Source organism: Mytilus edulis, chromosome 3, assembly GCF_963676685.1.
Source record: "Mytilus edulis chromosome 3, xbMytEdul2.2, whole genome shotgun sequence".
Lineage (NCBI taxonomy): Eukaryota > Metazoa > Mollusca > Bivalvia > Mytilida > Mytilidae > Mytilus > Mytilus edulis.
Window position 1 is genome coordinate 97,464,146 of NC_092346.1, and position 24,361 is coordinate 97,488,506.

A 24,361-nucleotide genomic window follows, 5' to 3' on the forward strand; every position below is an offset into this window, starting at 1 on the left:
TAGTACAGGCATTTTCAAATGTAGAAAATGGTGGATTAATGATGTGTGAACTAAACAGACATAACAAATGACGTTCATATCAAAATGCATTTGGTTGTTATAAGATTTTATAGATAGATTTATACTTTTTAAGAAAGTCATGACATTTTTTAAAAATAATAGTTTACATAGCATAAACTCTCTCTCTCTGTGGTCTCTTGCGCATGTCTAGCCTACCATTTAAATCTACACACTGTCATATGGTGTTTGAATTCCTAAATATTAAAATCTATGGCGAACGTAAATATCTCATCATGTCTATCACATCAACTATTATAATAAAGGTAACTGGAATTGCTACAAACAGTGTTGCCGACCATCCTATTGCTTTAGATTCAGGTCTTTTATCATCTATAGAATTCCTTTTCTGAAATACACTTGACAGTGATGACTTGTTAACACTTATTTTTCCCTTTACATTATCTTCAAAGTCTTTCTGAACCAAGTTTTCAACTTTTGTCTCCGAAATGTTAGCTCCATCAAGAAAGTGCCATTTCTGATTTATTTTCTGCATAGAACATTTACAGTTGAGAAGTTTTGGCCGTGTCTCTACAACTGAACAATTTGCTAATTTATTGGTATACAAACTAAAATTGAGAATGGAAATGGAAATAAGGAATGAGTCAAAGAGACACAAACCCGATCAAAGAGCAGAAAAACATCAGAAGGCCACTAATGGTTCTTCAACACAGCGAAAAAATGCTGTCTTTCCTTGGTAGCCGTTTTTTTTATGTAACACAACGGCATGAAAATATATATAAATAACAAATATATGGCCTTTTTATTTACACATATTATGTGTAAACTAGTATTATGACAATAGATATATTTTTACGACAATTGTCAACGTGAAACATAAACGTTGTGATTGTGTCCTTAAAGTTTTCGTATTTCAACTTCGCCAATTGGAACTCTTAATTTAATAGCTTCGTTGGTAGTATCTCTAAAAAGGAAATTGTAATAGCAAAAGCAAGCTCCTGAATATTGTATCGTCTGTGAAATATATAATTCCAAATGCAGGCGCAAGCACAAAAGATGTAGCACTTTAATATATTATAACATGGTAAGAGTTAGCTGATTTATAATGCATGCTAAGCTATTATTTATATATGTAGGTAATTCAGCTTTAATACCTACAGCTAAGCATTATATTATAAATCAGCTAATAGAATAACACCAACCTAAGCATGATAAGAAGATGGTAAAATGCCAAACATCAAAGAAGAAAGATAAGATATGATTCTAAATATGAAAAATAACCAAATATATTAAAAATCTGCACAAACTGTGCTCTTACGGTCGTCTCCATTCAAAGACTTAAATACATTTTTAAATGACTGAAATTAGCATTTTTTCTAACAATCCCAATTTCCATGAAATATCAGCTACATATATTTTAAAGAATTCTTACCATCAGTTGATGCTGCAACCAAAGGTATATCTGTAATGTTAAAATATCAAGAATTATATTTGAATTTCTATATCCATGTAAACCATGTGTTTACGCATACATAAATTTAAGGGTACTAACGTTTCACAGTTACATTTGGTTCGTTATTTGGTGTGGAGGGCCGTTTGATTCAATTTGCAGGTTTTTTTATATATATTTTATGGTCTGGTTCGTTAGGTTTTTGTTCAAAATTAAAAATGTATTAAGTTGTTGGTTATATTTGCGGTCTGGTCATGTTGTTATGATATTTAATATATGTATACGTCGTAAAAATTTTGCAATGTGGTATGGGCATTGCTCATTGTTGAAGACCATAAGGTGACCTATAGTAGTTAATTTCTGTATTATTTGGTCTCTTGTAAAGAGTTGTCTCATTGGAAATTACAGCACACCTTTTTTTCATAATTACAGATAAAAAGAAAGTAAAATAAGACAGAAAGAAAATATATCATATAGGACAATATCAAATCCACTGAAGGATTATGGTTTGAGGCTGATACAAAGTTTGGGTGTGTGTGTGTGTGTTTTTTGTGTAGTTTGATCGAACATGAAAGCGTTTGTCTGTGTGCGCGATGAGTACTTTAACGGTACCAATTTTACTGTATCAGATGCCAATTTTATAATTAATGGATCTTCAGTGATTGGACATTTTTTTGTAACATGGATATAAAAAACTCGAACACTAAACCGAAAAATGGTGTTTATACACTTAAATTGCTTAATTATAATTGATGCTCCAAAATTATTATTTTTTAAAGAATCAAGAAAGTAAATTCTATTCATTGCGTAATTGTAAAAAGATTTTCTGAAAGGTTTTTTTTTTTTTTTTTTTTAACTCAAAGCCTATTTATTGTTAAGGGGGAAATGATAAAAAGGTTATAACTTAAAAGGATTAATGAATACAAGATGACGTCCACTATATGAGGCAAATTCAACGTTTTTGCTATATGCATGTTGTATCGACTATTATATTATTTGTTTGTGCGTTAACTTTCTCTGTGATGAATATTCTTGCGTGTGTTTGAGCTGTGTTTCTGTCATGTAGTGTTGTCATTTTAATAAAAGCGATATATTTTTTTAACATTGTCAAAAAGCTGGATGTTTATCTAGCCATAAACCAGTTTCAACCCACCATTTTTTCTTAAAATGTCCTGTACCAAGTCAGGAATATGGCAGTTGTTATCAAATAGTTCGTTTCTATTTATATCGGCGTTTTTTTGTTGTTGCACTTCATCTTATAGTTGAGGTGTTTCCCTCGGTTTTAGTATGAAATCGGATTTGTGACTTTTCAACACCGGTATACGTACTACTGATGCTTCATTTCCTAAACACCCTGATACACAGCTACTTTTGCAAAGGTACTATTTCTGTACTAAAATTATGTAGTACTGGAAATTTACCTTCATTATTTAGTACTATTTCTTTATTTTAAAAATTATTGTAATATTTAGGTACTTGTATTTTACAGTACTTAATTTGTACTAAATATTTTGGTACAGAAATAATACAATATTCCATGTTTGAAAATCATAGTTTTAAGAAATCTGAAATATAAAAACTTTCAAAATGCTGAAAATGTAACGGTAGTAACCAAAAATCTGTAGTACCTAAATTTTAAGTACAAATCAAGTACTGTAAAATACAGGTACCTAAATATTACAATAATTTTAGAGTAACAAAATGGTACTGAATATTAAAAGTAAATTTCAAGTACTACAGATTTTTAGTACAGAAATAGTACCTATGCAAAAGTAGCTGTGTATACACAAAATGAATTTGAGATCATTAGGTGGTTGGTAATCTCAGAACGCTTATATAAATCATTCGCTGAGTCGAAGAGCTACAACTTCATAAATTATTGTAATTCCAGAGAGTACAGAAAATACAGTAGTTTCAGTAACGAATGGACAAAACCACAAATAACCGCATCTTCTGGTACATGTAGGTAACCAATACTGTGTACTCTATGCTCAGATGAAATTCCATTCTTGAAATTGTGTTACATTTTATGGCATAAAAAATATACATGTTTAACTTGTTAAAAGGGAGGTACATGTACCATCCGTCGATATAATAAATGGTTTATTTTTATCATTTGAATATGATGAGATGTTTGGTAGTTAAAACTTCCTTAAAGCAGTCTGAGAACACCGTATATTTCTAGAAGGACAACATACAATTCAAATAACGTTAAAAATAACTTACACTGTTGACAAATGACTTTATGTAGATTAGAACAGTTACTAGTCCTGACAAAAGAGCCATTAGAAACAACACAATTTTGTATTTTTCCTTGACATACTCCCACTGCTGACCACAACGTCCTCCTTCCTCCCATGCATTTCGGTTCTTCATCGGACCATTTAGTCCATGTAACTGTGTGATTGTCTAGCCATTTGTGCTTTTGAAGGTTTTCGTGCCATACCATACCAATCCAATAACCAGTGTTATTACTGAAATAATTATACTTATCGAACCAGATGCTCCGCAGGGCGCAGCTTTGTACGACCGCAGAGGTCGAACCCTGAACAGTTGGGGCAAGCATGGACACAACATTCAAGCTTGATACAGCTCTGATTTTGGATTGTGATTAAATAGTTAACACAGCAAAGGTTTCTGACACAGAATAAATGTGGTCTCATGAACTTAAATTAATAATAGTTTTGCTAAAACTATGCTGTCGAAAATGAATCCCCTCAACAACAAAAAAAATTTGAAGAAAAATGAAAAATTCTTTTTAATTTCTGAAATGAGAAAAATTTTACCCCTCACCCCTCCCCATTTTTTTTTCACCTCCTCCAATCCCTTATTCCAAAAATAATCTCAATTCAAATTTCTAATTAAGTCGGCAACAATAACTACTTATTTAAATAACTTAGTCATGGTTAAAATTAATATTAAGTATCAGTAACTTCTAAAAATAAATTTACAGCTACACATCTCAAGACAATTATCACTTCCGTTAACATAATTTAAAAGCAGTGTAAGGGAGGTAATCAAGTAATCAAACATGTATATAACAGTATTCTTGAAATTTTAATTGGAAATGGATTACCTCTCTTACACTGCTTTTAAATTGTCTAAATTGTCCTTTAACCAGAAAAACCCTGGTTTTGCTCCTTTTTTGCCCCTAATTGCTTCATGATTTGATCCATTATCCCCTATAACCATCCCTTTGTAGTATGGAAACTTGTGGTATAATTTCAGAGAGATTTAACTTAAACACAAGTTATTGACTGAAAACTACAAAAATGCTTATTTGGGCCCCTTTTTTGGCCCCTCACTCATTGAAACCCCCATGGAGCAAGAACCCCAAAACTCAATTCCAGCCTTTCCTTTGTAGTATTAAACCTTGTAGTATAATTTCAGAGAGATCCATACACTTATTAATAATAAACACAAGTTATTGTCTGTAAACTAGAAAAAATGCTTCTTTTTTGGCCCTTTTTTTGCCCCTTATTCCTAAATGTTCAGGGATATTTACCCCAAACTGACACCAATCATTTCCTTCGTTATATGGAACATTGTGGTACAATGTCAGAGAGATCCATACACTTAAACATAAGTAAGTCTGTTATTGTCGCGAAACTTCAAAAATGCTTGTTTTTGGCCTTTTTTGGAGCTTAATTCCTAGACTGTTTGCCCCATAACCCTTAAAATAAATCCAAACCTTCTACTTAATGGTATGAACATTATGGTACAATTTCAGAGTAATTACTTATACAACTTATTATCCTGAAACTAGATAAATGTATGTTTTGGGCCCCTAATTCCTAAAATGATGGGACCATAACCCCCAAAATTAATCCCAACCTTCCTTTTGTGGTAATAAACATTGTGTTAAAATTTTAATGATTTCTATTAACTTATCAGTTGCGGATGCAGGAATTTTCGAAAGGGGGGGGTGCTAGCCCAGGGCAAAGGGGGGGTGCAGGGGGGGGGTGCAAACATATGTCCCGATTCAAATGCATTGATCGGCCAAAATAAAGGGGGGGGGGGTGCGGACCCCCGGAACCCCCCCTCTGGATCCGCCACTGCTTATACTTAAGTTATTATCCGGAAACCATCCGTCTTCGGACGACGCTAACGACGACGCCGATGACGACGACGTGATACCAATATACGACCGCAAAAAATTTTGCGGTCCTATAAAAAAACCTGTAAACTTTATTAGTAATAAAATTTGACTGCGTTTGACTGTCTACATTACATTGAATTTGTACAGTTTATACATGTATGCACAACTTGAAAGTTGTACAGATTACACATGTATACCTCTCTTGATAGTTGTACAGATTACACATGAATACTTCTCTTGCTAATTGTAGTTTATAAATGTATACCTTTCTTGATAGTTGTACATATTACACATGTATACATCACTTGATAGTTGTACAGATTGCAGATGTTTACCTCTCTTGATAGTTTGTACAGATTACACATGAATACTTCTATTGCTAATTGTAGTTTATAAATGTATACCTTTCTTGATAGTTGTACAGTTTATACATGTTTACCTACCTTGATAATTGTGTACAGTTTATACATGTATTCCTACCTTGATAGTTGTATCGTTAATACATGTATATCTATCTCGATAGTTGTACAGTTTATACATGTATACTTCTCTTGGTTTATACATAAAATTGAGAAGGGAAATGGGGAATGTGTCAAAGCGACAACAACCCGACCACAGAGCAGTCAACAGCCTAAGGCCACCAATGGTATACCTACCTTGATAATTGTGTACAGTTTATACATATATTCCTAACTTGATAATTGTGTACAGTTTATACATGTATACCTACTATGATAATTGTGTACAGTTTATACATATGTACCTTGAGAATATATATCCCACTAGATATATTTACATACCTTAGGTGTATTTGCTCAGTTTTGAATACTGTTGCTTGGGTTTTGAGTTGTTTTTGTTGGTACAGCATACCAATAAGGTATTTGTCATTGTTTGCATTGTATATTCCATTTCTTTGTGTATATCACAAGTCATATCTAACATATCTGCGCAAATCTCAACTTCTTTTGGAATAAATCTACCAACTCTGATCACCCGCAGTGTAGTCTTAATTGCGAAAATAGAAAAAATGTAAATGAATTGGAAACAGGTTTTTTGGAGCCTTTGTCAGATCCACCATTAAAGTGTTTTTTTGAAAGACCCTTATATAGTCAAAGTATCCAGTAAAGGGAAAAAAGATTCGTTTCTTCATCTTTGGTTGATTTCTACAGAAAATATAAACCACACCTTACAACAACAAAATGGTAACAGGAAATATTTCAGTGATGATAATTACAATACTTACATCCCAGTAAGTTGTAGATACTGAATGATATCTTTTATAATCTGCCATCTACCTTCATCTTTGATCATAACGATGTCCATGTTCTTCTCTTTACATAGTTTTCGTGCATGGGTCAAATTCACGTCTTTATTATCAAGGTGAATGTAATGGAATGACCATGCTCCAACCTTCCATAAAGTGTTCAAAGCCGGAGATGCTGTTATAACGTTTGTAATCTCTGTTGTCGAAGACAATTCTTCTGTAGGTGTGGCTGATGATAGTTTTAAGTTAATATTACTTGTTGCTATCTCTGTAGGTGTGGCTGTTGTCATCTCTGTAGGTGTGGCTGACGACAGTGTCAAGTTATTACTACTTGTTGTTATCTCTGTGGGTGTGGCTGACGACAGTGTCAAGTTATTACTACTTGTTGTTATCTCTGTAGGTGTGGCTGACGATAGTGTTAAGTTATTACTACTTGTTGTTATCTCTGTAGGTGTGGCTGACGACAGTGTCAAGTTATTACTACTTGTTGTTATCTCTGTAGGTGTGGCTGACGACAGTGTTAAGTTATTACTACTTGTTGTTATCTCTGTAGGTGTGGCTGACGACAGTGTCAAGTTATTACTACTTGTTGTTATCTCTGTAGGTGTGGCTGACGACAGTGTCAAGTTATTACTACTTGTTGTTATCTCTGTAGGTGTGGCTGACGACATTGTCAAGTTATTACTACTTGTTGTTATCTCTGTAGGTGTGGCTGACGACAGTGTTAAGTTATTACTACTTGTTGTTATCTCTGTAGGTGTGGCTGACGATAGTGTTAAGTTAATATTACTTGTTGTTATCTCTGTAGGTGTGGCTGACGACAGTGTTAAGTTATTACTACTTGTTGTTATCTCTGTAGGTGTGGCTGACGACAGTGTCAAGTTATTACTACTTGTTGTTATCTCTATACGTGACCTGTCTGTAACGAAAAAAGGATGTCTTCAGGAACAAATATAACACCAGATATTTCCAGAAATAAATTTGTAAACTTATAATAGGCTTCCAAACCTTACATGCTACCAAACCGAACATTATTCCAACATTTAAACCAGGTTTTTTTACTTTGATATTTTTTTTTCACGAGTACAACTCTTCAATTGAAATGCTTCAAGTTCAACACTTAAAATTAAACAACTTTTCTTTTTCAAGGTCCTTATTAGCAAAAAGGTTTTGTTCCTCAAAGACCGATGAGAAATTGAGGACAATTTTTTTTTTTTAAACAATCAAAACAACAAAGTAGAACATCAAAATCAATTACCTTACTCCCACATTCTACATGTAACACCCTCCACATTGTGTGTGTGTGTGTTTTTAATTTGCATCACTTTAAACGCGTAATGTGACAAGAGTTTGTAGATAAAATTCTACCATACAAAATGAGGGCCCTGATTTTGTTTGTCTGTTCTATAATTTGTAAATCAGGAGGACTCTGTATCAAGCTGATAGCATGCCCAGATTAGGTTGTTATCCCTACTTTTTATATAGGATTGTTTGCATGATCAGGGAAATGTTTGGAAAAGAAAATCATTTCTGAAAATCCTTCATTCACCGATTTCGATTGTATGTAAATGTTTCCGTTTTCTATTTATATTTCTACCACAGTCTTTTCTTAAAAACTGACAAAAATGTCAAAAAACAAAGCACTGGAAACTATTCGTTGCTGAAGAAAAGATTGTCAAAACCATATTTGAATTTTATTTACAAGTTCCGTTAGACTATGGGGCTTTTAATAACTTTTCAAATTGTAATTTGACTTGTGTTTTGTTGTAGACTATATGTTGACCCTATATGTCTTTTGATAATTTGTGTAGTTGGGATGTTACCCCATTACCGCACACAGCACATCTCTTTCTATTCAACTGGTCCGGTAGCATTACGCTCACACAAAAGGTTAAACTACATGGTATTACACTGTAACTTCTGTTTATAGACTTATCTACTATCTAGTACTGTCATTTTTAAAATTTAAAGTGTACCAGCTCAATGCATAAATATTATGTTGTATTTCTGAACATTTAATTAATAATTTATGCTGTGAACTACACATGAATGTGGCATGGTGGTAGGTATTAACCACTCCCTGAATCAGAAGGATAAGGCTATAAATCCATCATATCGACATTCAGTTTACGAGAAACCTTAAAAATCCACGACATACATCCGATCTGGAAATATTTCCACAGTGAATCCCAATATACAGAGTATGCGATTTTGTAAGATAAATCAAATAAACAAGCCGTCTAACGCAAACTTTAGTGGTTGTCAAAAACGAAGTACGGTTGTTACAGAACATTAAATGTTGTAAAAACTATGGACGACTGATGCAAAAGGATATGAAAAAACTCCCATGACCCTTCAAAAAGCCAGGGATTTAAGAAAGTAGAATCCAACCTTCAGAGTAATTCTTGTGTTTGTTTCTGTGTCATTTCATCAGTGTTTAGATTTCGTTTTAAATATTATAGTTCATCTATTTGTGAGTTACATATTTACAACAATTATACCGATAATACTGGTAAAATAAAAATTGTATATGTTGCATTTGTACATATTAACGTTTTTAACTATAAACAAAATAAACTCACTGCTTTCACATAACATATTACACATTCCATTGCAATCCTTAGTTCTGAAATTAAATTCCTGAGTGAAGGACACACATTTTCTTTCGATACCATTGCATTGAGTATCATACGTTGGATTCGTACAAGAAGGCTCACCAGTATACCAGTGTGCCCAGGTAAGGGGTTCACCATCGTCCCACACGTGACGTAATGTTTGTAGCTCCCAATAGAGTCCGATCCACATACATCCACTTCCCCTTAAAACAAGATGAATGGCAAGTTAAAGTTGTTATTCCTATTGAAATGGGGAAACATATTCGAGAAAAAACAATAAAAAAAACCTGCAAATTTAACAAAGCAAATATATTCATGAAAGATTGTGGAAACTTACTTTGTTATTTTATTTCATTAAGATCAACGACTTTCATGTTTTTTGGTAAGAAATGAATGCCCGTTTTACAGTTTTATGGGAGAGTAAAGGCGATGTTCGATGCAATTATATTGGACATTGCAAATGGCGATAGAAGTATTTTCATTGGATCATAAATCGGTGATCAATCGTATATTTTGACAGAACTCTTACATATTTCTGTTTTTGTAAATGTTTTATCACCATGAGATTGTCGGGAATGTGTGTTCCTGTTCAGGAAATTTATTTGTTTGCACGTGTAACCCTACAAAACATTCACACAGTTATTAAGTCATAGCCTCTAAAGGTCTGATTCATGTGTTCGTAGTTGTGTGAAGGCTGGCATGTTAAATATGTTTTATCAGAATATTACTACTTTATGAGATTATTGAAGCTGTTAATTTTCTCCTTGATAATATTTATGTACGTTTCGGCGACAAAGTGTCTTAACTACACTACAATAATAACAAACACAAATTGCATTTAGCCGTGCAGACCAACAGAGCCGGCGTTTAATTTATATTTTATATTATAAATCATGACATATATGAAATACAAATACATTCCAAATGAGGTACACAGAAAGAATAAACATCTGAAACAAGTTTACTCTGAATCAATAAGAGCCCATATCTCTTTGTATGTATGTATGTATGTATGTATGTATATATATCCGTCTTTAACGTAACCTCGCCTCCCAGGAAAAACCATCAAAAAACTTTACTAAAGAAAATTGATATGGAAACCTGTGTTCGGAGCAAGTGCAAGGCACGCCTCGGGACATTGATGCCAAACTCCATCACAAGAAAAAACAGCAAAATAATATACAATATGAAATATTATGAAACATTGAAGTTTAGTTTTGAACGTCTGCGTCTAGAATGATTTTAAAACACATGAAAATTAAAAACCCGCTTTCACCACAATCCAAATGATTGGTCCACGTAACCACGTGTACAACTACACATAACAAAACCCGACAAAAATATATACCGTTCTTATAAAACGTTCCTTTTAGACAACATTTTCCCGCTATACTCCGAAACGCGGGAAAATACATTTATCGACAGGTTGTAAGTATCCCCATGGGCACTAATTGAGCCCCTTTAATAGCAGACTTGTTTTTGTACTTTTACGAATCTCAGTTTATGACTAATTTTTACAACTCAGTAAAGACACGTCGAAATTGCATTAATTGGAAAATTCAACTACACTTACCATTATCTTGATGATATTTGTTCGTTAAATAATCAAGAATGTTCTCAATATACTGCTGGAATTTACCCCAAGGAACTTACTCTGAATAAAGCAAATTTATACGGAAATAACTGTCCTTTCCTGGATTTAGATATTTCGCCTTTAAACGGGAAACTCCACACTAAATTTTACGACAAAAGGGACAATTTTTCGTTCACTATTGTTATATTTCCATTTTCAGATCGTGATTTTCCTTTGGCGCCATCTTACGGTGTTTATATTTCACAGCTCGTTCGCTATGCCCTTGTCTGTTGTGACGTTTTTTATATTAACGCACGCAATCTATGTATTACTGGTAAATTATTAAACCAGGGATATCGTTACCATAAATTACTTAAAATCTTTACTAAAGTTTTCCATAGATATAAAGATTTGGTTTTGAAGTTTGGTTGTACCTGTAGAAACTTACTTCAAACGGGATAGCACATCCTCATTTTTACGGAAATATTGTTAACCGTGTCCGGAAATTTAGAAATGATCCTTGTAAACTTATCGCTCCTTTAAATAAACTTATTCTAAAAGGTTACCAATTCAACACTGTAATAAGATCATTGAATATTGTTTTATTTAATTGGTATAAATATTGATTTTGTTATGATCAGTAAATTTAAAGCAAACTAAAATATTACTAGTATGTTATATACATATACATGTACACTTTCATGAATCTAAAATCTGTCGATACCTGTAACTTGGCATTGCACAAGGTCATGTTTTTCTATTTTTTTATTAGTTGTTAGTGGCTTTGAACTAGCTATCAGATAACTGCGAGAACTCTCAGATCTGTTCCTAGTGTCTTTTTGTTGTACAAGTACCCGGCCACGTCCACTTGTATTTTTGTCCATCTGATTAGTTGAGCCTTTTTCAACTGATTTTTATAGTTTGCTCTTATGTTGTACTGTTATACCACTGTCACAGGTTAGGTGGAGGGTTGGGATCCCGCTAACATGTTTAACCCCGCCACATTAGCCTGTAATTTAGTGGTTGTCGTTTGTTTATGTGTTTTAGTGAATTGGTGGTGAAACACCTGTAGTGAAATAGTGGTGTGCCACTTGTAGTGAATTGATAGAGGGATATCTGTAGTGAATTGATGGAGTGACACATGTAGTGAATTGGTGGTGTGACACTTGTAGTGAATTGATGGAGTGACACATGTAGTGAATTGGTGGTGTGACACTTGTAGTGAATTGATGGAGTGACACATGTAGTGAATTGGTGGTGTGACACTTGTAGTGAATTGATGGAACGACATCTGTAGTGAATTTGTGGTGTGCAACTTGTAGTGAATTGATGTAGTGACACCTGTAGTGAATTGGTGGTGTGCCACTTGTAGTGAATTGATGGAGGGATATCTGTAGTGAATTGATGGAGTGACACCTGTAGTGAATTGGTGGTGTGACACTTGTAGTGAATTGATGGAACGACATCTGTAGTGAATTGGTGGTGTGACATCTGTAGTGAATTGGTGGTGTGACATCTGTAGTGAATTGGTGGTGTGCCACCTGTAATGAATTGGTGGTGTTGCAACTGTAGTGAATTGGTGATGTTACACCTGTAGTTAATTGGTGATGTGACACCTGTTGTTAATTGGTGGCGTGCCACTTGAAGTGAACTGATGGAGTGACACCTGTAGTGAATTGGTGGTGTTACACCTGTTGTTAATTAGTGATGTGACACCTGTAATGAATTGGTGGAGTTACACCTGTAGTGAATTGATGGCGTTACACCTGTAGTTAATTAGTGGTGTGACACCTGTAATGAATTGGTGGAGTTACACCTGTAGTGAATTGATGGTGTTACACCTCTATTTAATTAGTGATGTGACACCTGTAATGAATTGGTGGTGTTGCAACTGTAGTTAATTGGTGATGTGACACATGTTGTTAATTGGTGGTGTGCCACTTGTAGCGAATTGATGGAGTGCCACCTGTAGTGATTTGGTGGTGTTACACCTGTTGTTAATTGGTGATGTGACACCTGTTGTTGATTGGTGGAGTGCCACTTGTAGTGAATTAATGGAGGGACATCTGTAGTGAATTGGTGGTGTTACACCTGTTGTTAATTGGTGATGTGACACCTGTTGTTAATTGGTGGTGTGCCACTTGTAGTGAATTGATGGATTTATACCTGTAGTGAATTGGTTGTGTGCCACTTGTAGTGAATTGATGGAGTGATACCTGTAGTGAATTGGTGGTGTGCCACTTGTAGTGAATTGCTGTAGGGACATCTGTAGTGAATTGATGGAGTGACACCTGTAGAGATTGGTGGCGTGACACATGTAGTGAATTGGTGATGTGACACCTGTTGTTAATTGGTGGTGTGCCACTTGTAATGAATTGATGGATTTATACCTGTAGTGAATTGGTTGTGTGCCACTTGTAGTGAATTGATGGAGGGACATCTGTAGTTAATTGGTGGTGTAACACCTGTAGTGAATTGGTGGTTTGACACCTGTGGTGAATTTGTGATGTAACACCTGTAGTGAATTGATGGAGTGACACCTGTCGTGAATTGGTGGTGTGACACCTGTAGTGAATTGGTGATGTGACATATGTAGTGAATTGGTTGTGTGTCACTTGTAGTGAATTGATGGAGTGACATCTGTATTGAATTGGTGGTGTAACACCTGTAGTGAATTGGTGGTGTGACACCTGTGGTGAATTGGCGATGTGACATATGTAGTGAATTGGTTGTGTGCCACTTGTAATGAATTGATGGAGGGACATCTGTAACACATCTGTAGTGAATTGATGGAATGATCTCTGTAGCGAATTGGTGATGTGACACCTGTGGTGAATTTGTGGTGTTACACCTGTAGTGAATTGGCGGAGTTATACCTGTAGTGAATTGCTGTTGTGACATATGCAGTGAATTGGTGGAGTAACACCTGTCGTGAATTGGTGATGTGACATATGTAGTGAATTGGTGGTGTTACACCTGTAGTGAATTGGTGATGTGACACATGTAGTGAATCACTGGTGTAACACCTGTAGTGAATAAGTGATGTGATATATGTAGAGAATCAGTGGTGTAACATCTGAAGTGAATTAGTGATGTGACATAGGTAGTGAATCAGTGGTGTAACACTTGTAGTGAATTGGTGGTGTTACATCTGCAACTAATTCATGGTGTTACACCTGTAGTGAATTGGTTGTGTGCCACTTGTAGTGAATTGATGGAGGGACATCTGTAGTGAATTGGTGGTGTGACATCTGTAGTGAATTGGTGGAGTTACATCTGTAGTGAATTGGGGATGTGACATATGTAGTGTATATGAAATAGATCGATTACAATTATATTTGCGACAATGTAATTGACAGGTATTGTCTATACTTACATGTCATGGAGGTATTGTCTATACTTACATGTCACGGAGGTATTGTCTATACTTACATGTCATGGAGGTATTGTCTATACTTACATGTCATGAAGGTATTGTCTATACGTACCTGTCAACACCATCGAGATAATCCTTCACTAAGTTATAGATAAGTTCTGATTCTATCGTTGCTATCTTCATATCGAATGAGTTACATATATCTGCAGCTTCGTTAGAACTGACATCTCCCAAGAAAAGATGATAGAAAAGATGTGTGTTGCTTGATTCAAACAGAGTTGTAGGCGTCTTGGTGGTGGTTATGGTTTCCGTGCTTGTCACTGGAACAACTGTCAAAGGGGTTGTTACAGAAGGTTCTGTTATTTTGACTCTGTCAATGTCATCTGCTTAAGAAATAAATATTACAGCAGCTTACAGGTCAAAAGTATTATACAGGTAATATAGGGAAATAATATCATTATAAATGAGACATAAATCAAACAGAGATTAAAGAACATGGATGTAAGCAACTATAAGTCATACATACTACAGAAATAAGCAGATGTGGTAGAATATGTGGTATGAGTGCCAATTAGACAACTCTCCATCCAAGTCACAATGTGTGAATAATAAACAATTATAGGTCAAAGTACAGCCTTCAATACGGAGCCTTGGCTCACACCAAACAACACTATAAAAGTCCTACAATTACTAGTGTAAAACAATTCAAACAGGAGCACCAGCGGTTAAATCTATATATATATATATTAACGTCTTAATACAAGTGACAATGTTCGACCGATGAATGCAATCTGATCACCACGGTACACGGCTGAAAAAAACATTTTGTATTCATAATTACTCTACATCACAGCACATCAATGTTAAATCTGCAAATTTGCAAAAGCAAATTTTAGTTTTTCCCTCGCCGGGATTCGAACTAATGCTATTGAGATATCGATACAACACCGCCCGCACTGCGTTCGTCGCTCTATAGATACATGAAGATGTGGTATGAGTGCCAATGAGACAACTCTCCATCCAAGTCATAATTAATTAAAACAATCTAATTAAAATATTGATCTCTGATATGTAGTATAACGTAATCAGAGATCAATATTTTAATTAGATTGTAATTAAAGTAAACCATGATAGGTCTAAATACGGTCTTCAACACGGAGTCAAGGCTCACACCGAACAGCAAGCTATAAAGGGCCCCAAAAATTACTAGTGTAATAACATTGAGAATGGAAATGGGGAATGTGTCAAAGAAACAACAGCCCGACCATAGAGAAGACAACAGCAGAAGGTCACCAACAGGTCTTCAATGCAGGGAGAAATTCCCGTACCGGAGGCGTCCTTTAGCTGGCCCTTAAACCAATATATATACTAGTTAAGTAAATAATGAACGCCATACTAAACTCCAAATTGTACACCAGAAACTAAAATTAAAAATAATACAAGACTAACAAAGGCCAGAGGGACAGGCGCAAAAATGCGGCGGGGTTAAACATGTTTATGAGATCTCAACCCCCTAGCCAATGCAGAAAAGTAAACGCATAACAATACGCACATTAAAATTCAGTTCAAGAGAAGTCGGAGTCTGATGTCAGAAGATGTAACAAAAAATATGTAATTTCTACAATAATAAGCCAAAAACTCACATGTTGCACCTAAAAATCTTCTCTATCAAATCTTATTACATTTTGAAGCGGCACAGAAGCCAGATGTTTGACGCCGGAAGCATACCTATGACGACACCTAGTGTAAGGACCAAAGAAGATAGCATCTTTTCGCGGAATTTTCTTTAATGAAGATTTTACACCGAAATAATGTAATGATTGAAATTTGAATATGAACCTGTTTTGCATTATAATAGAGATAACTGTATTGTATTTGAAGCTTTAAGGACGTCCATCGGTAGTTTTAATGTCGCAAATACCCGTTTACCTGTCTCCGCTACGCGTCGCCAGGTAAACTAAATTTGCGACAGTAAAACTACCGATGGACGTCCTTAAAGCTTCAAATACAATACAGTTATCTCTTTAATGTAAAGGCATACATTGTTTCTGGCAAAGTCCCATGCAGTTCTGCTGGCAAGAGATAGTAAGAAAACTTGACTTGATAGACAGTGTTGGATTCATTGCAACGCAATGTTCTTTTCCCCTCAGACAGTTCCGATCACTTCCGGTTTCACAATTAGGTTCACTTGTAGCCCACGGTATATTTTCTGCAACTCCACCATCCAGCCATTTGAACACGTCTTCAGTTGGACTGTATAGCATACCAATCCATAAACACTCTGTGACGCTACATTAATCGAGAATGACAAGGCTTTAAAAACACTACTAATTAAATATCAAAAGTTGATAATCAATAGAGGTGGATGGGATTAAATCAAACAGCAACCCGATGAAGCAAAAAATAAACTTAATAAGTCTAAAAGTAGGATATGCAATACATAAAAAAGAACAAGTGTCAAAGTGCAGGTTGGTCTAAAGTAAAAGAAACTTGTAAACAAATTTAACAGAGACGAAAAATAGCCATTAACAACAAATGACAAAAGCATTCAAGATCAAGTATGTGTCTCAATGAGACAGCGGCAACAAACATAACAAAACATGTTGATGACACTGTACAGTCTTTATCAATGAAAAGGTCACTATACAAACATAACAAAACATGTTGATGACATTGTACAGTCTTTATCAATGAAAAGGTCACTATACAAACATAACAAAACATGTTGATGACATTGTACAGTCTTTATCAATGAAAAGGTCACTATACAAACATAACAAAACATGTTGATGACATTGTACAGTCTTTATCAATGAAAAGGTCACTATACAAACATAACAAAACATGTTGATGACATTGTACAGTCTTTATCAATGAAAAGGTCACTATACAAACATAACAAAACATGTTGATGACATTGTACAGTCTTTATCAATGAAAAGGTCACTATACAAACATAACAAAACATGTTGATGACATTGTACAGTCTTTATCAATGAAAAGGTTGATGACATTGTACAGTCTTTATCAATGAAAAGGTCACTATACAAACATAACAAAACATGTTGATGACATTGTACAGTCTTTATCAATGAAAAGGTTGATGACATTGTACAGTCTTTATCAATGAAAAGGTTGATGACATTGTACAGTCTTTATCAATGAAAAGGTCACTATACAAACATAACAAAACATGTTGATGACATTGTACAGTCTTTATCAATGAAAAGGTCACTATACAAACATAACAAAACATGTTGATGACATTGTACAGTCTTTATCAATGAAAAGGTCACTATACAAACATAACAAAACATGTTGATGACATTGTACAGTCTTTATCAATGAAAAGGTCACTATACAAACATAACAAAACATGTTGATGACATTGTACAGTCTTTATCAATGAAAAGGTTGATGACATTGTACAGTCTTTATCAATGAAAAGGTCACTATACAAACATAACAAAACATGTTGATGACATTGTACAGTCTTTATCAATGAAAAGGTCACTATACAAACATAACAAAACATGTTGATGACATTGTACAGTCTTTATCAATGAAAAGGTTGATGACATTGTACAGTCTTTATCAATGAAAAGGTCACTATACAAACATAACAAAACATGTTGATGACATTGTACAGTCTTTATCAATGAAAAGGTTGATGACATTGTACAGTCTTTATCAATGAAAAGGTCACTATACAAACATAACAAAACATGTTGATGACATTGTAGTCTTTATCAATGAAAAGGTCACTATACAAACATAACAAAACATGTTGATGACATTGTACAGTCTTTATCAATGAAAAGGTTGATGACATTGTACAGTCTTTATCAATGAAAAGGTCACTATACAAACATAACAAAACATGTTGATGACATTGTACAGTCTTTATCAATGAAAAGGTCACTATACAAACATAACAAAACATATTGATGACATTGTGCAGTCTTTATCAATGAAAAGGTTGATGACATTGTACAGTCTTTATCAATGAAAAGGTCACTATACAAACATAACAAAACATGTTGATGACATTGTACAGTCTTTATCAATGAAAAGGTCACTATACAATTTGTCTACATCATCATAAAAGTGCAATAACTTACTGGGACAGACAGATGACCATATATACTTATATTTGAAAGAAAGAAAAAAAGAGCGTTGTAAAACTGATTGCATGTTAATTTCTAATACGCTGGAATCCTCCTTTAGTTCCAAAGGACTGAGGGACATATATGTAGATCTATATCATAATTTGCAAAACGACTATAAAAAGGGTGAGAATGTATAAATTTTGCAATTCAATCCTTAATTCGATGAACATTTTTTTAAGGTCATAATGGTTCTCAAATATGGAACAGTTCACTAAATGAAATAAGAATGAGTAATAAATGTACACTTGTATCTTTTAAAACAAAATGTTACAATTTTCATGAATAGGGAAATTAATATGTTTTTTTTTCATTAATATCTATATAAAATGTTTATTGTGAATATGTATAGATTATAACATGCCCTTTTCCATATTGGCCCTGGTATCATCCCGAGACTCCCATATCGGCCTCGAGGCTTTAGCCGAGGGCCGATATGGGTCGAGGGATGATACCAGGGCCAATATGGAAAAGACATGTTATAATCTATTTATCACATATTTAAGTTCTGCGGAAAAGAGAAAACAAATTTCAATTATAACAATTTAATGAACACTAACAGGTAAAATTCTTTAACATTTTATCCAAAAGTGTCGTTAAGGATACAATGACGTCAGGGCACAATAACCAATAACCTCTTTTTTGCACCGGGCAATTTTGAGGTTATTACATATATATATATGCAAAACCCGACGTATTCGTAACAAATATGTGATTAATCGTATAATATCGTATGTAAATATGTTATTATTATGTTGACGACTATTTATATTTATAAAGATTTCCTGTAAAGTTTCCCAACATGACGAGAGCGTGGAACTCCTTTTTCACGGGACTTCGGATTTAACAAACAAACAACAGTCTCGCCGGACGTAGCTGCGTACTTGTATATAACGCACATGTATCCAAATGAACTCCCCACTTTGGTAACGTTTTACTGATAGTTGGAAGAAAACCAAAGTGAACCTATTACTATTACAAGAAAACCACTCGACTACATAGTCACTGTGGAGGACAACTACAAATGTATTCCAACATTTTTTACTCCGCGTAAAAAAAGTTTAACTAACTTACCATAAATTGCAATACTTTTAGAATTCTAGGATACCAACATATATATAGAGAGATACTCTATACAAAAATGATGCTAAAAAAAACCTTACGTTTCATAATCTATCATAATTTGCTTTAGTTCGGAGTCAGTTTTATAAGATTTGATGACGGCTAGTTCGGTGACATTTTGTTGGCAGATTTTACGAGCTTCTTCCCAAGAAAAATCGGCTTCTACCACTTCATACGTCCACGAGTCAGACTGAGTAGTCACACTATAACACCCTGAAAGTAAACACAGACTAATTACTAATACAATATAACTACCTGAAAGTAAAACACGGACTAATTACTAATACAATATAACTTCCTGAAAATAAAACACAGACTAAGGCCGCATTTCTTTCTAACCAAAATTTTGTAAACGTTGTGTCACATTTGTTGTTGTTTTCTAAATGCTACAAAAGTAGAAACAAATACATCGTTTAATACGTCTTTACTGACCCTGTTTGAACTTTCAACAATGTATGCACATGTTGTTGGGAGACAGAATTTTTACAAACGTAGAATGAAGTACTTCGTTTAATCAGGTTGAAGCTAGAAACAAATATAACGTTTATACTAACAAACGACAAACGACAAACTGCAGACGCATTTTTAGCGTGTGCATAGTTTGTCAAAGTTTATGTAATTTTTGCAAACGCATGTTTGAAAGAAATGATCAAAACATGTGCGAGCTTAGCCGTTTACATCGTTTGTGTTAAAAAGAAATGCGGCCTAATACTAGTAAGCATAATATGACGTCATGAAAGTTAAACACTGACTTCATGATATATGACTTTTGAATCCTTCTGTATTTTAGTTTCTCAATCGTTACGTTAGTCATCAATGTACATGTATTAAACATGGATCGTTCATCTCTTGTAAGTGCTTGTTTTTTTTTTAATAAATAGTTATAGAATCTGCATCTATAAAACAAAATGTTTTCAAAACGGCACTGAAACAAAAAAAAATGAATTTTGTATGTTATTGAATAATTGCTTGATTTTCATTTCATTTAAAAAAAAAGTTTCTTCCGAGTGAAAAGCACAACAAAAATAAAAATCAGAAGAATAGTTACTGTCTTGAAAGTTCCCGTCCACTACTAATTATTATTGAATAAACATGTTATAATATATAATTATTTGTTATACTTATCGTTATGTAAAGGAGGGAGTTTCATCCTAACAAAAACGTGTTCATGACAATGTCAGAATGATGTGTGCGTCTTTTTAAATTATTTTTTCGATTTAGAAAAAAAAATCAAATGCAGACGTTGCAATTAGGAATCGAGATATATGTTTTAAATTTTTTTTCAAATCCTGATTTTGAAAGTAACCATTTATCATATGACAATTGTTTTTCTTCATTTTTAAAAATGGATTAGCAAATTTAAACATAAATTTTAAAAGTTGTTAAACAGCCTTGACAACAACTTACCTTGTAATAGAGTTGATATTACCACATGAAAAATCATAGTTAAATTATCAAATTTAATATAAATTTGAGTTTCCTGTCAGTTATAACCGTGTACCCAACTTTTATGCATGTATTGGTAAGTGAATCTCCGAGATCAATTTCAATACAAAAAGTCATGATTAATACATGATATATTGCCTCTAGCAGTAATGAATACTTGATATAATCCCAATTAATGTACAAATGAAAATTTATAATGGAAAATAAAGTCTAGAGAGATTGGATTTATCAGCATTCAAATCTCCAATAAGTACAATCGTACAAGAGAGTTGAAAAAGCGTACCAAAGGGACATTCAAACTCATAAACAACACATAAACCGAAAACCCAATGGCTAAAAAAGAAAAAGACAAATAGACAAAACATTAATAAACAAAACGCAACATAGAAAACTGTAGTCTGAGAAACATGAAACCCACCAAAACTTCGGAAGAGTAGGCAAATCATGCTCCACAGGAGGCACCCGTCGTGTTGCTCATGTTATTACACACCCAGTGATATATTGCGGTAGGTCACATTCGCGGAAAAGGGGCGAAATTTTATAGTTACGACAACAACAATTTGAACATATCCCTGGTCATCTGTCAAACAATTTAGCTTTCAAAAAATATTTGGTTAACTTAAAAACAATGCATACAATGATATTTACACTAATGATATAGACTGAAGATCAAGGTAGAAACCCTTAAAAAAAGTCCCTCTATGAAACGGTATGTGCAATATTGTTCTAGAAAATATCGGTATCATCAAATAATATCCAGGACAACACCATTTATACAAATAAACAATACAACAGAACATTACGACATGATAATACATGTATATATAGTTATTAAAGGTACCAGGCTTATAACTTATACGCCAGACGCATGTTTCGTCTACACAAGACTCATCAGTGATGTTCAGGTCAAAATACTAATGAAAGACAAACAAGGATGAAGAGCATTGATGATCCAAAATTCCAAAAAGTTGTGCCAAATACGACTAAGGTTATCTGCCTGGGATAAGAAAATCTAGTACTTAGAATATCATACTTTTTCAAACTGTAAAATTATAAAAATGACTATATCATTGATATGCATGTCAACACCGAAGTAGTGACTAACTACAAAATAATAACGAACACGTAAACAACTTAGGTCAGCACATAAAAACATCTCAGCCGAACCACGCATTATATGTCACCCGACCAGAGACGCATAAAAGTGACGTCACAGGTAAATTTATAAAAAAATAGGATATAGTTCAAGAATAGGTTTGAAATAAAAATATCAGCCGCGAGCCACAATGTGAACCTTTTTGGCAAGTGAGCGTAGCGAACGAGCTAAAAAGTTTCACAGTGTGTCGAGCGGCTGATATTTTACGATCTATACGTAGAAAACCCGATTATCTTTTTATCGTTTTATAAATTGTGTTTTTTCCTCTCCCTAAGACCGTTTTACGCTTGACGAAAGCAAGCTTGATAAGTGTATTTATCTGTCCAATATTAATATACCTTACAGCACAATTATTTTTATTTACCTGTGTACATTATTCTTTTTTGGCGGCTTTTTGTTCAATGCTTTTGCTTTTTTCTCTCTGTAATTGTATAACATCTCACAGCGGTATACTAATGTTGTGTTTATCTATTCACCCCTTATTTTACAGATTTTGTACTTACATTAATATGTCTTTTGATTGAGTTAAGCCATTTCATTTGATGTATCTGATAATCATGGTGCGTCTTTCTATGTTGTGATGTTACACTATTTTTCAGATAAGGTGAAGGTTGGTATCTTTTAAAACAGCTGAGTTTTGCTACTGTCATTAGTAAGGATGCTGATGTTCAGTAGTTGTCGTTTGTTGATGTGGTTCACAATTGTTTCTCATTTCTAATTTTTTGTATAGATTAGACCGTTGGTTTTCCAGTTTGAATGTTTCCACACTAGTCATTATTTGGGCCCTTTAAAGCTTGCTGTTCGATGTAAGCCAAGGCTCCGTGTTGAAGACCATACTTTGACCTATAATGGTTTACTTTTACAAATTGTGACTTGGATTGTGAATTTTCTCATTTGTACTCCTACCACATTTTCTTATATCTACCATATCTACTAGTACTGTAAACTGAGTATTCGATATTTTACACTGATCAGTAGGTCCGTGTATATCTGCGTCCATTCGTTTTTCGTTTTGAAATATCAAAAACAAAAAAACAAAAAACGAAAGTGTTTTCATTTTTCGTTTTTGATTTCATAAAAACCAAAATGAAAAACGAAAGTGTTTTCATTTTTCGTTTTTGATTTCTTAAAAACCAAAACGAAAAACGAAAGTGTTTTCATTTTTCATTTTTGATTTCTTAAAAACCAAAATGAAAACAAAAGTGTTTTCGTTTTTCGTTTTTGATTTCACAAACAAAAAACGAAAAACAAAAGTATTTTCATTTTTCAATTTTGATTTCTCAAAAACTAAAATCTAAAAATGAGTGTTTTCATTTTTCATTTTTGATTTCACAAAAACAAAAAACGAAAAACGAAAGTGTATTTATGTTATTTTTCCAACACAGTTTAATTGTCATTCAAAAAATGACAATGTTGTCATTTGTCATTCATTTAAAGGTCGTTAAAGTATACACGCACAGCGGTTATCAGATCAATACTACTTTAATCGAAGATAATGTCGACGGATGCAAAAGTTTTTATCAATCTAAACAATAATGGTGTGTGATCTTTACTTTTAAGTTTGGAGAGGTTAATCTAAGATGATAATATTGTAGCGCAACTAGCCTCTTTTACAAATAAAGCAAACTATATATTGTTGGCGAGGGAAGGGCTCAAGGACTCCAGAAGAACTGGAAAAAATGATACAAAATCTTTCACACCCTTTCTTAATCTAAAGCGCATGTTTTAATTAATCTATTTTATTACGTTCTGGTCTCGGAGCAAAATGTATAGATACAGTGTAAGACTTTTAGTATTTACATGTATGAACAATATCAAAAGACATATGTAGGATGATGAAAAAAATAATGTAATCCACAAAGTCAAGTGTGTGGCTATTGTTAGTTTAAACATATTTATTAATAGTGGATTGGGAATTTTCTCACCGGAACGGTGATCGAACCAGGAACTTATGTTTTTGTATAGTCCGATGCACTAACCTATGTTACTTTTGTATAATGAGGATCAATGGTCTAGTTCCTCGTTGAAGACCCTCCAGCTCCTTTCAAGATGAAGAACAGGCATAAAAGCCCTGTT

At 33.9% G+C, this 24,361-nt stretch overlaps 1 protein-coding gene across 4 annotated transcripts; it reads right to left on the bottom strand.

Annotated features, from left to right (window-relative positions):
- Window positions 1–89: 89 nt before the first annotated feature.
- LOC139517873 (uncharacterized) lies at window positions 90–16,110 on the bottom strand. 4 transcript variants are annotated; one of them, XM_071309359.1, is made up of 7 exons: window positions 16,039–16,110; window positions 14,508–14,778; window positions 9,414–9,649; window positions 6,811–7,750; window positions 3,695–3,942; window positions 1,451–1,480; window positions 90–588 (listed from the first exon to the last, which is right to left on the bottom strand). In XM_071309359.1, exons 2-7 carry the CDS (start codon window positions 14,576–14,578, stop codon window positions 269–271), a joined length of 1,845 nt encoding a protein of 614 aa, XP_071165460.1. In that variant the 5' UTR covers window positions 14,579–14,778; window positions 16,039–16,110; the 3' UTR covers window positions 90–268. The 4 variants fall into 4 exon arrangements, with proteins under 4 accessions (XP_071165460.1, XP_071165459.1, XP_071165461.1 ...); XM_071309358.1 differs by having other exon boundaries at window positions 90–594; XM_071309360.1 differs by lacking the exon at window positions 3,695–3,942 and having other exon boundaries at window positions 469–594.
- Between the last annotated feature and the right edge of the window lie 8,251 nt (window positions 16,111–24,361).

What these genes read in the sequence shown, in the direction of transcription:
- LOC139517873 (XM_071309358.1), bottom strand. Translation starts at nt 14,578, where the DNA reads ATGAAGATAGCAACGATAGAATCAGAACTTATCTATAACTTAGTGAAG. An exon ending in TATCTCGATGGTGTTGACAG is followed by an intron (nt 9,650 to 14,507) that starts GTACGTATAGAC and finishes TCTTGTTTTAAG; the next exon opens with GGGAAGTGGATGTATGTGGA. An exon ending in GGTTGCAGCATCAACTGATG is followed by an intron (nt 595 to 1,450) that starts GTAAGAATTCTT and finishes CAAATTGTTCAG; the next exon opens with TTGTAGAGACACGGCCAAAA.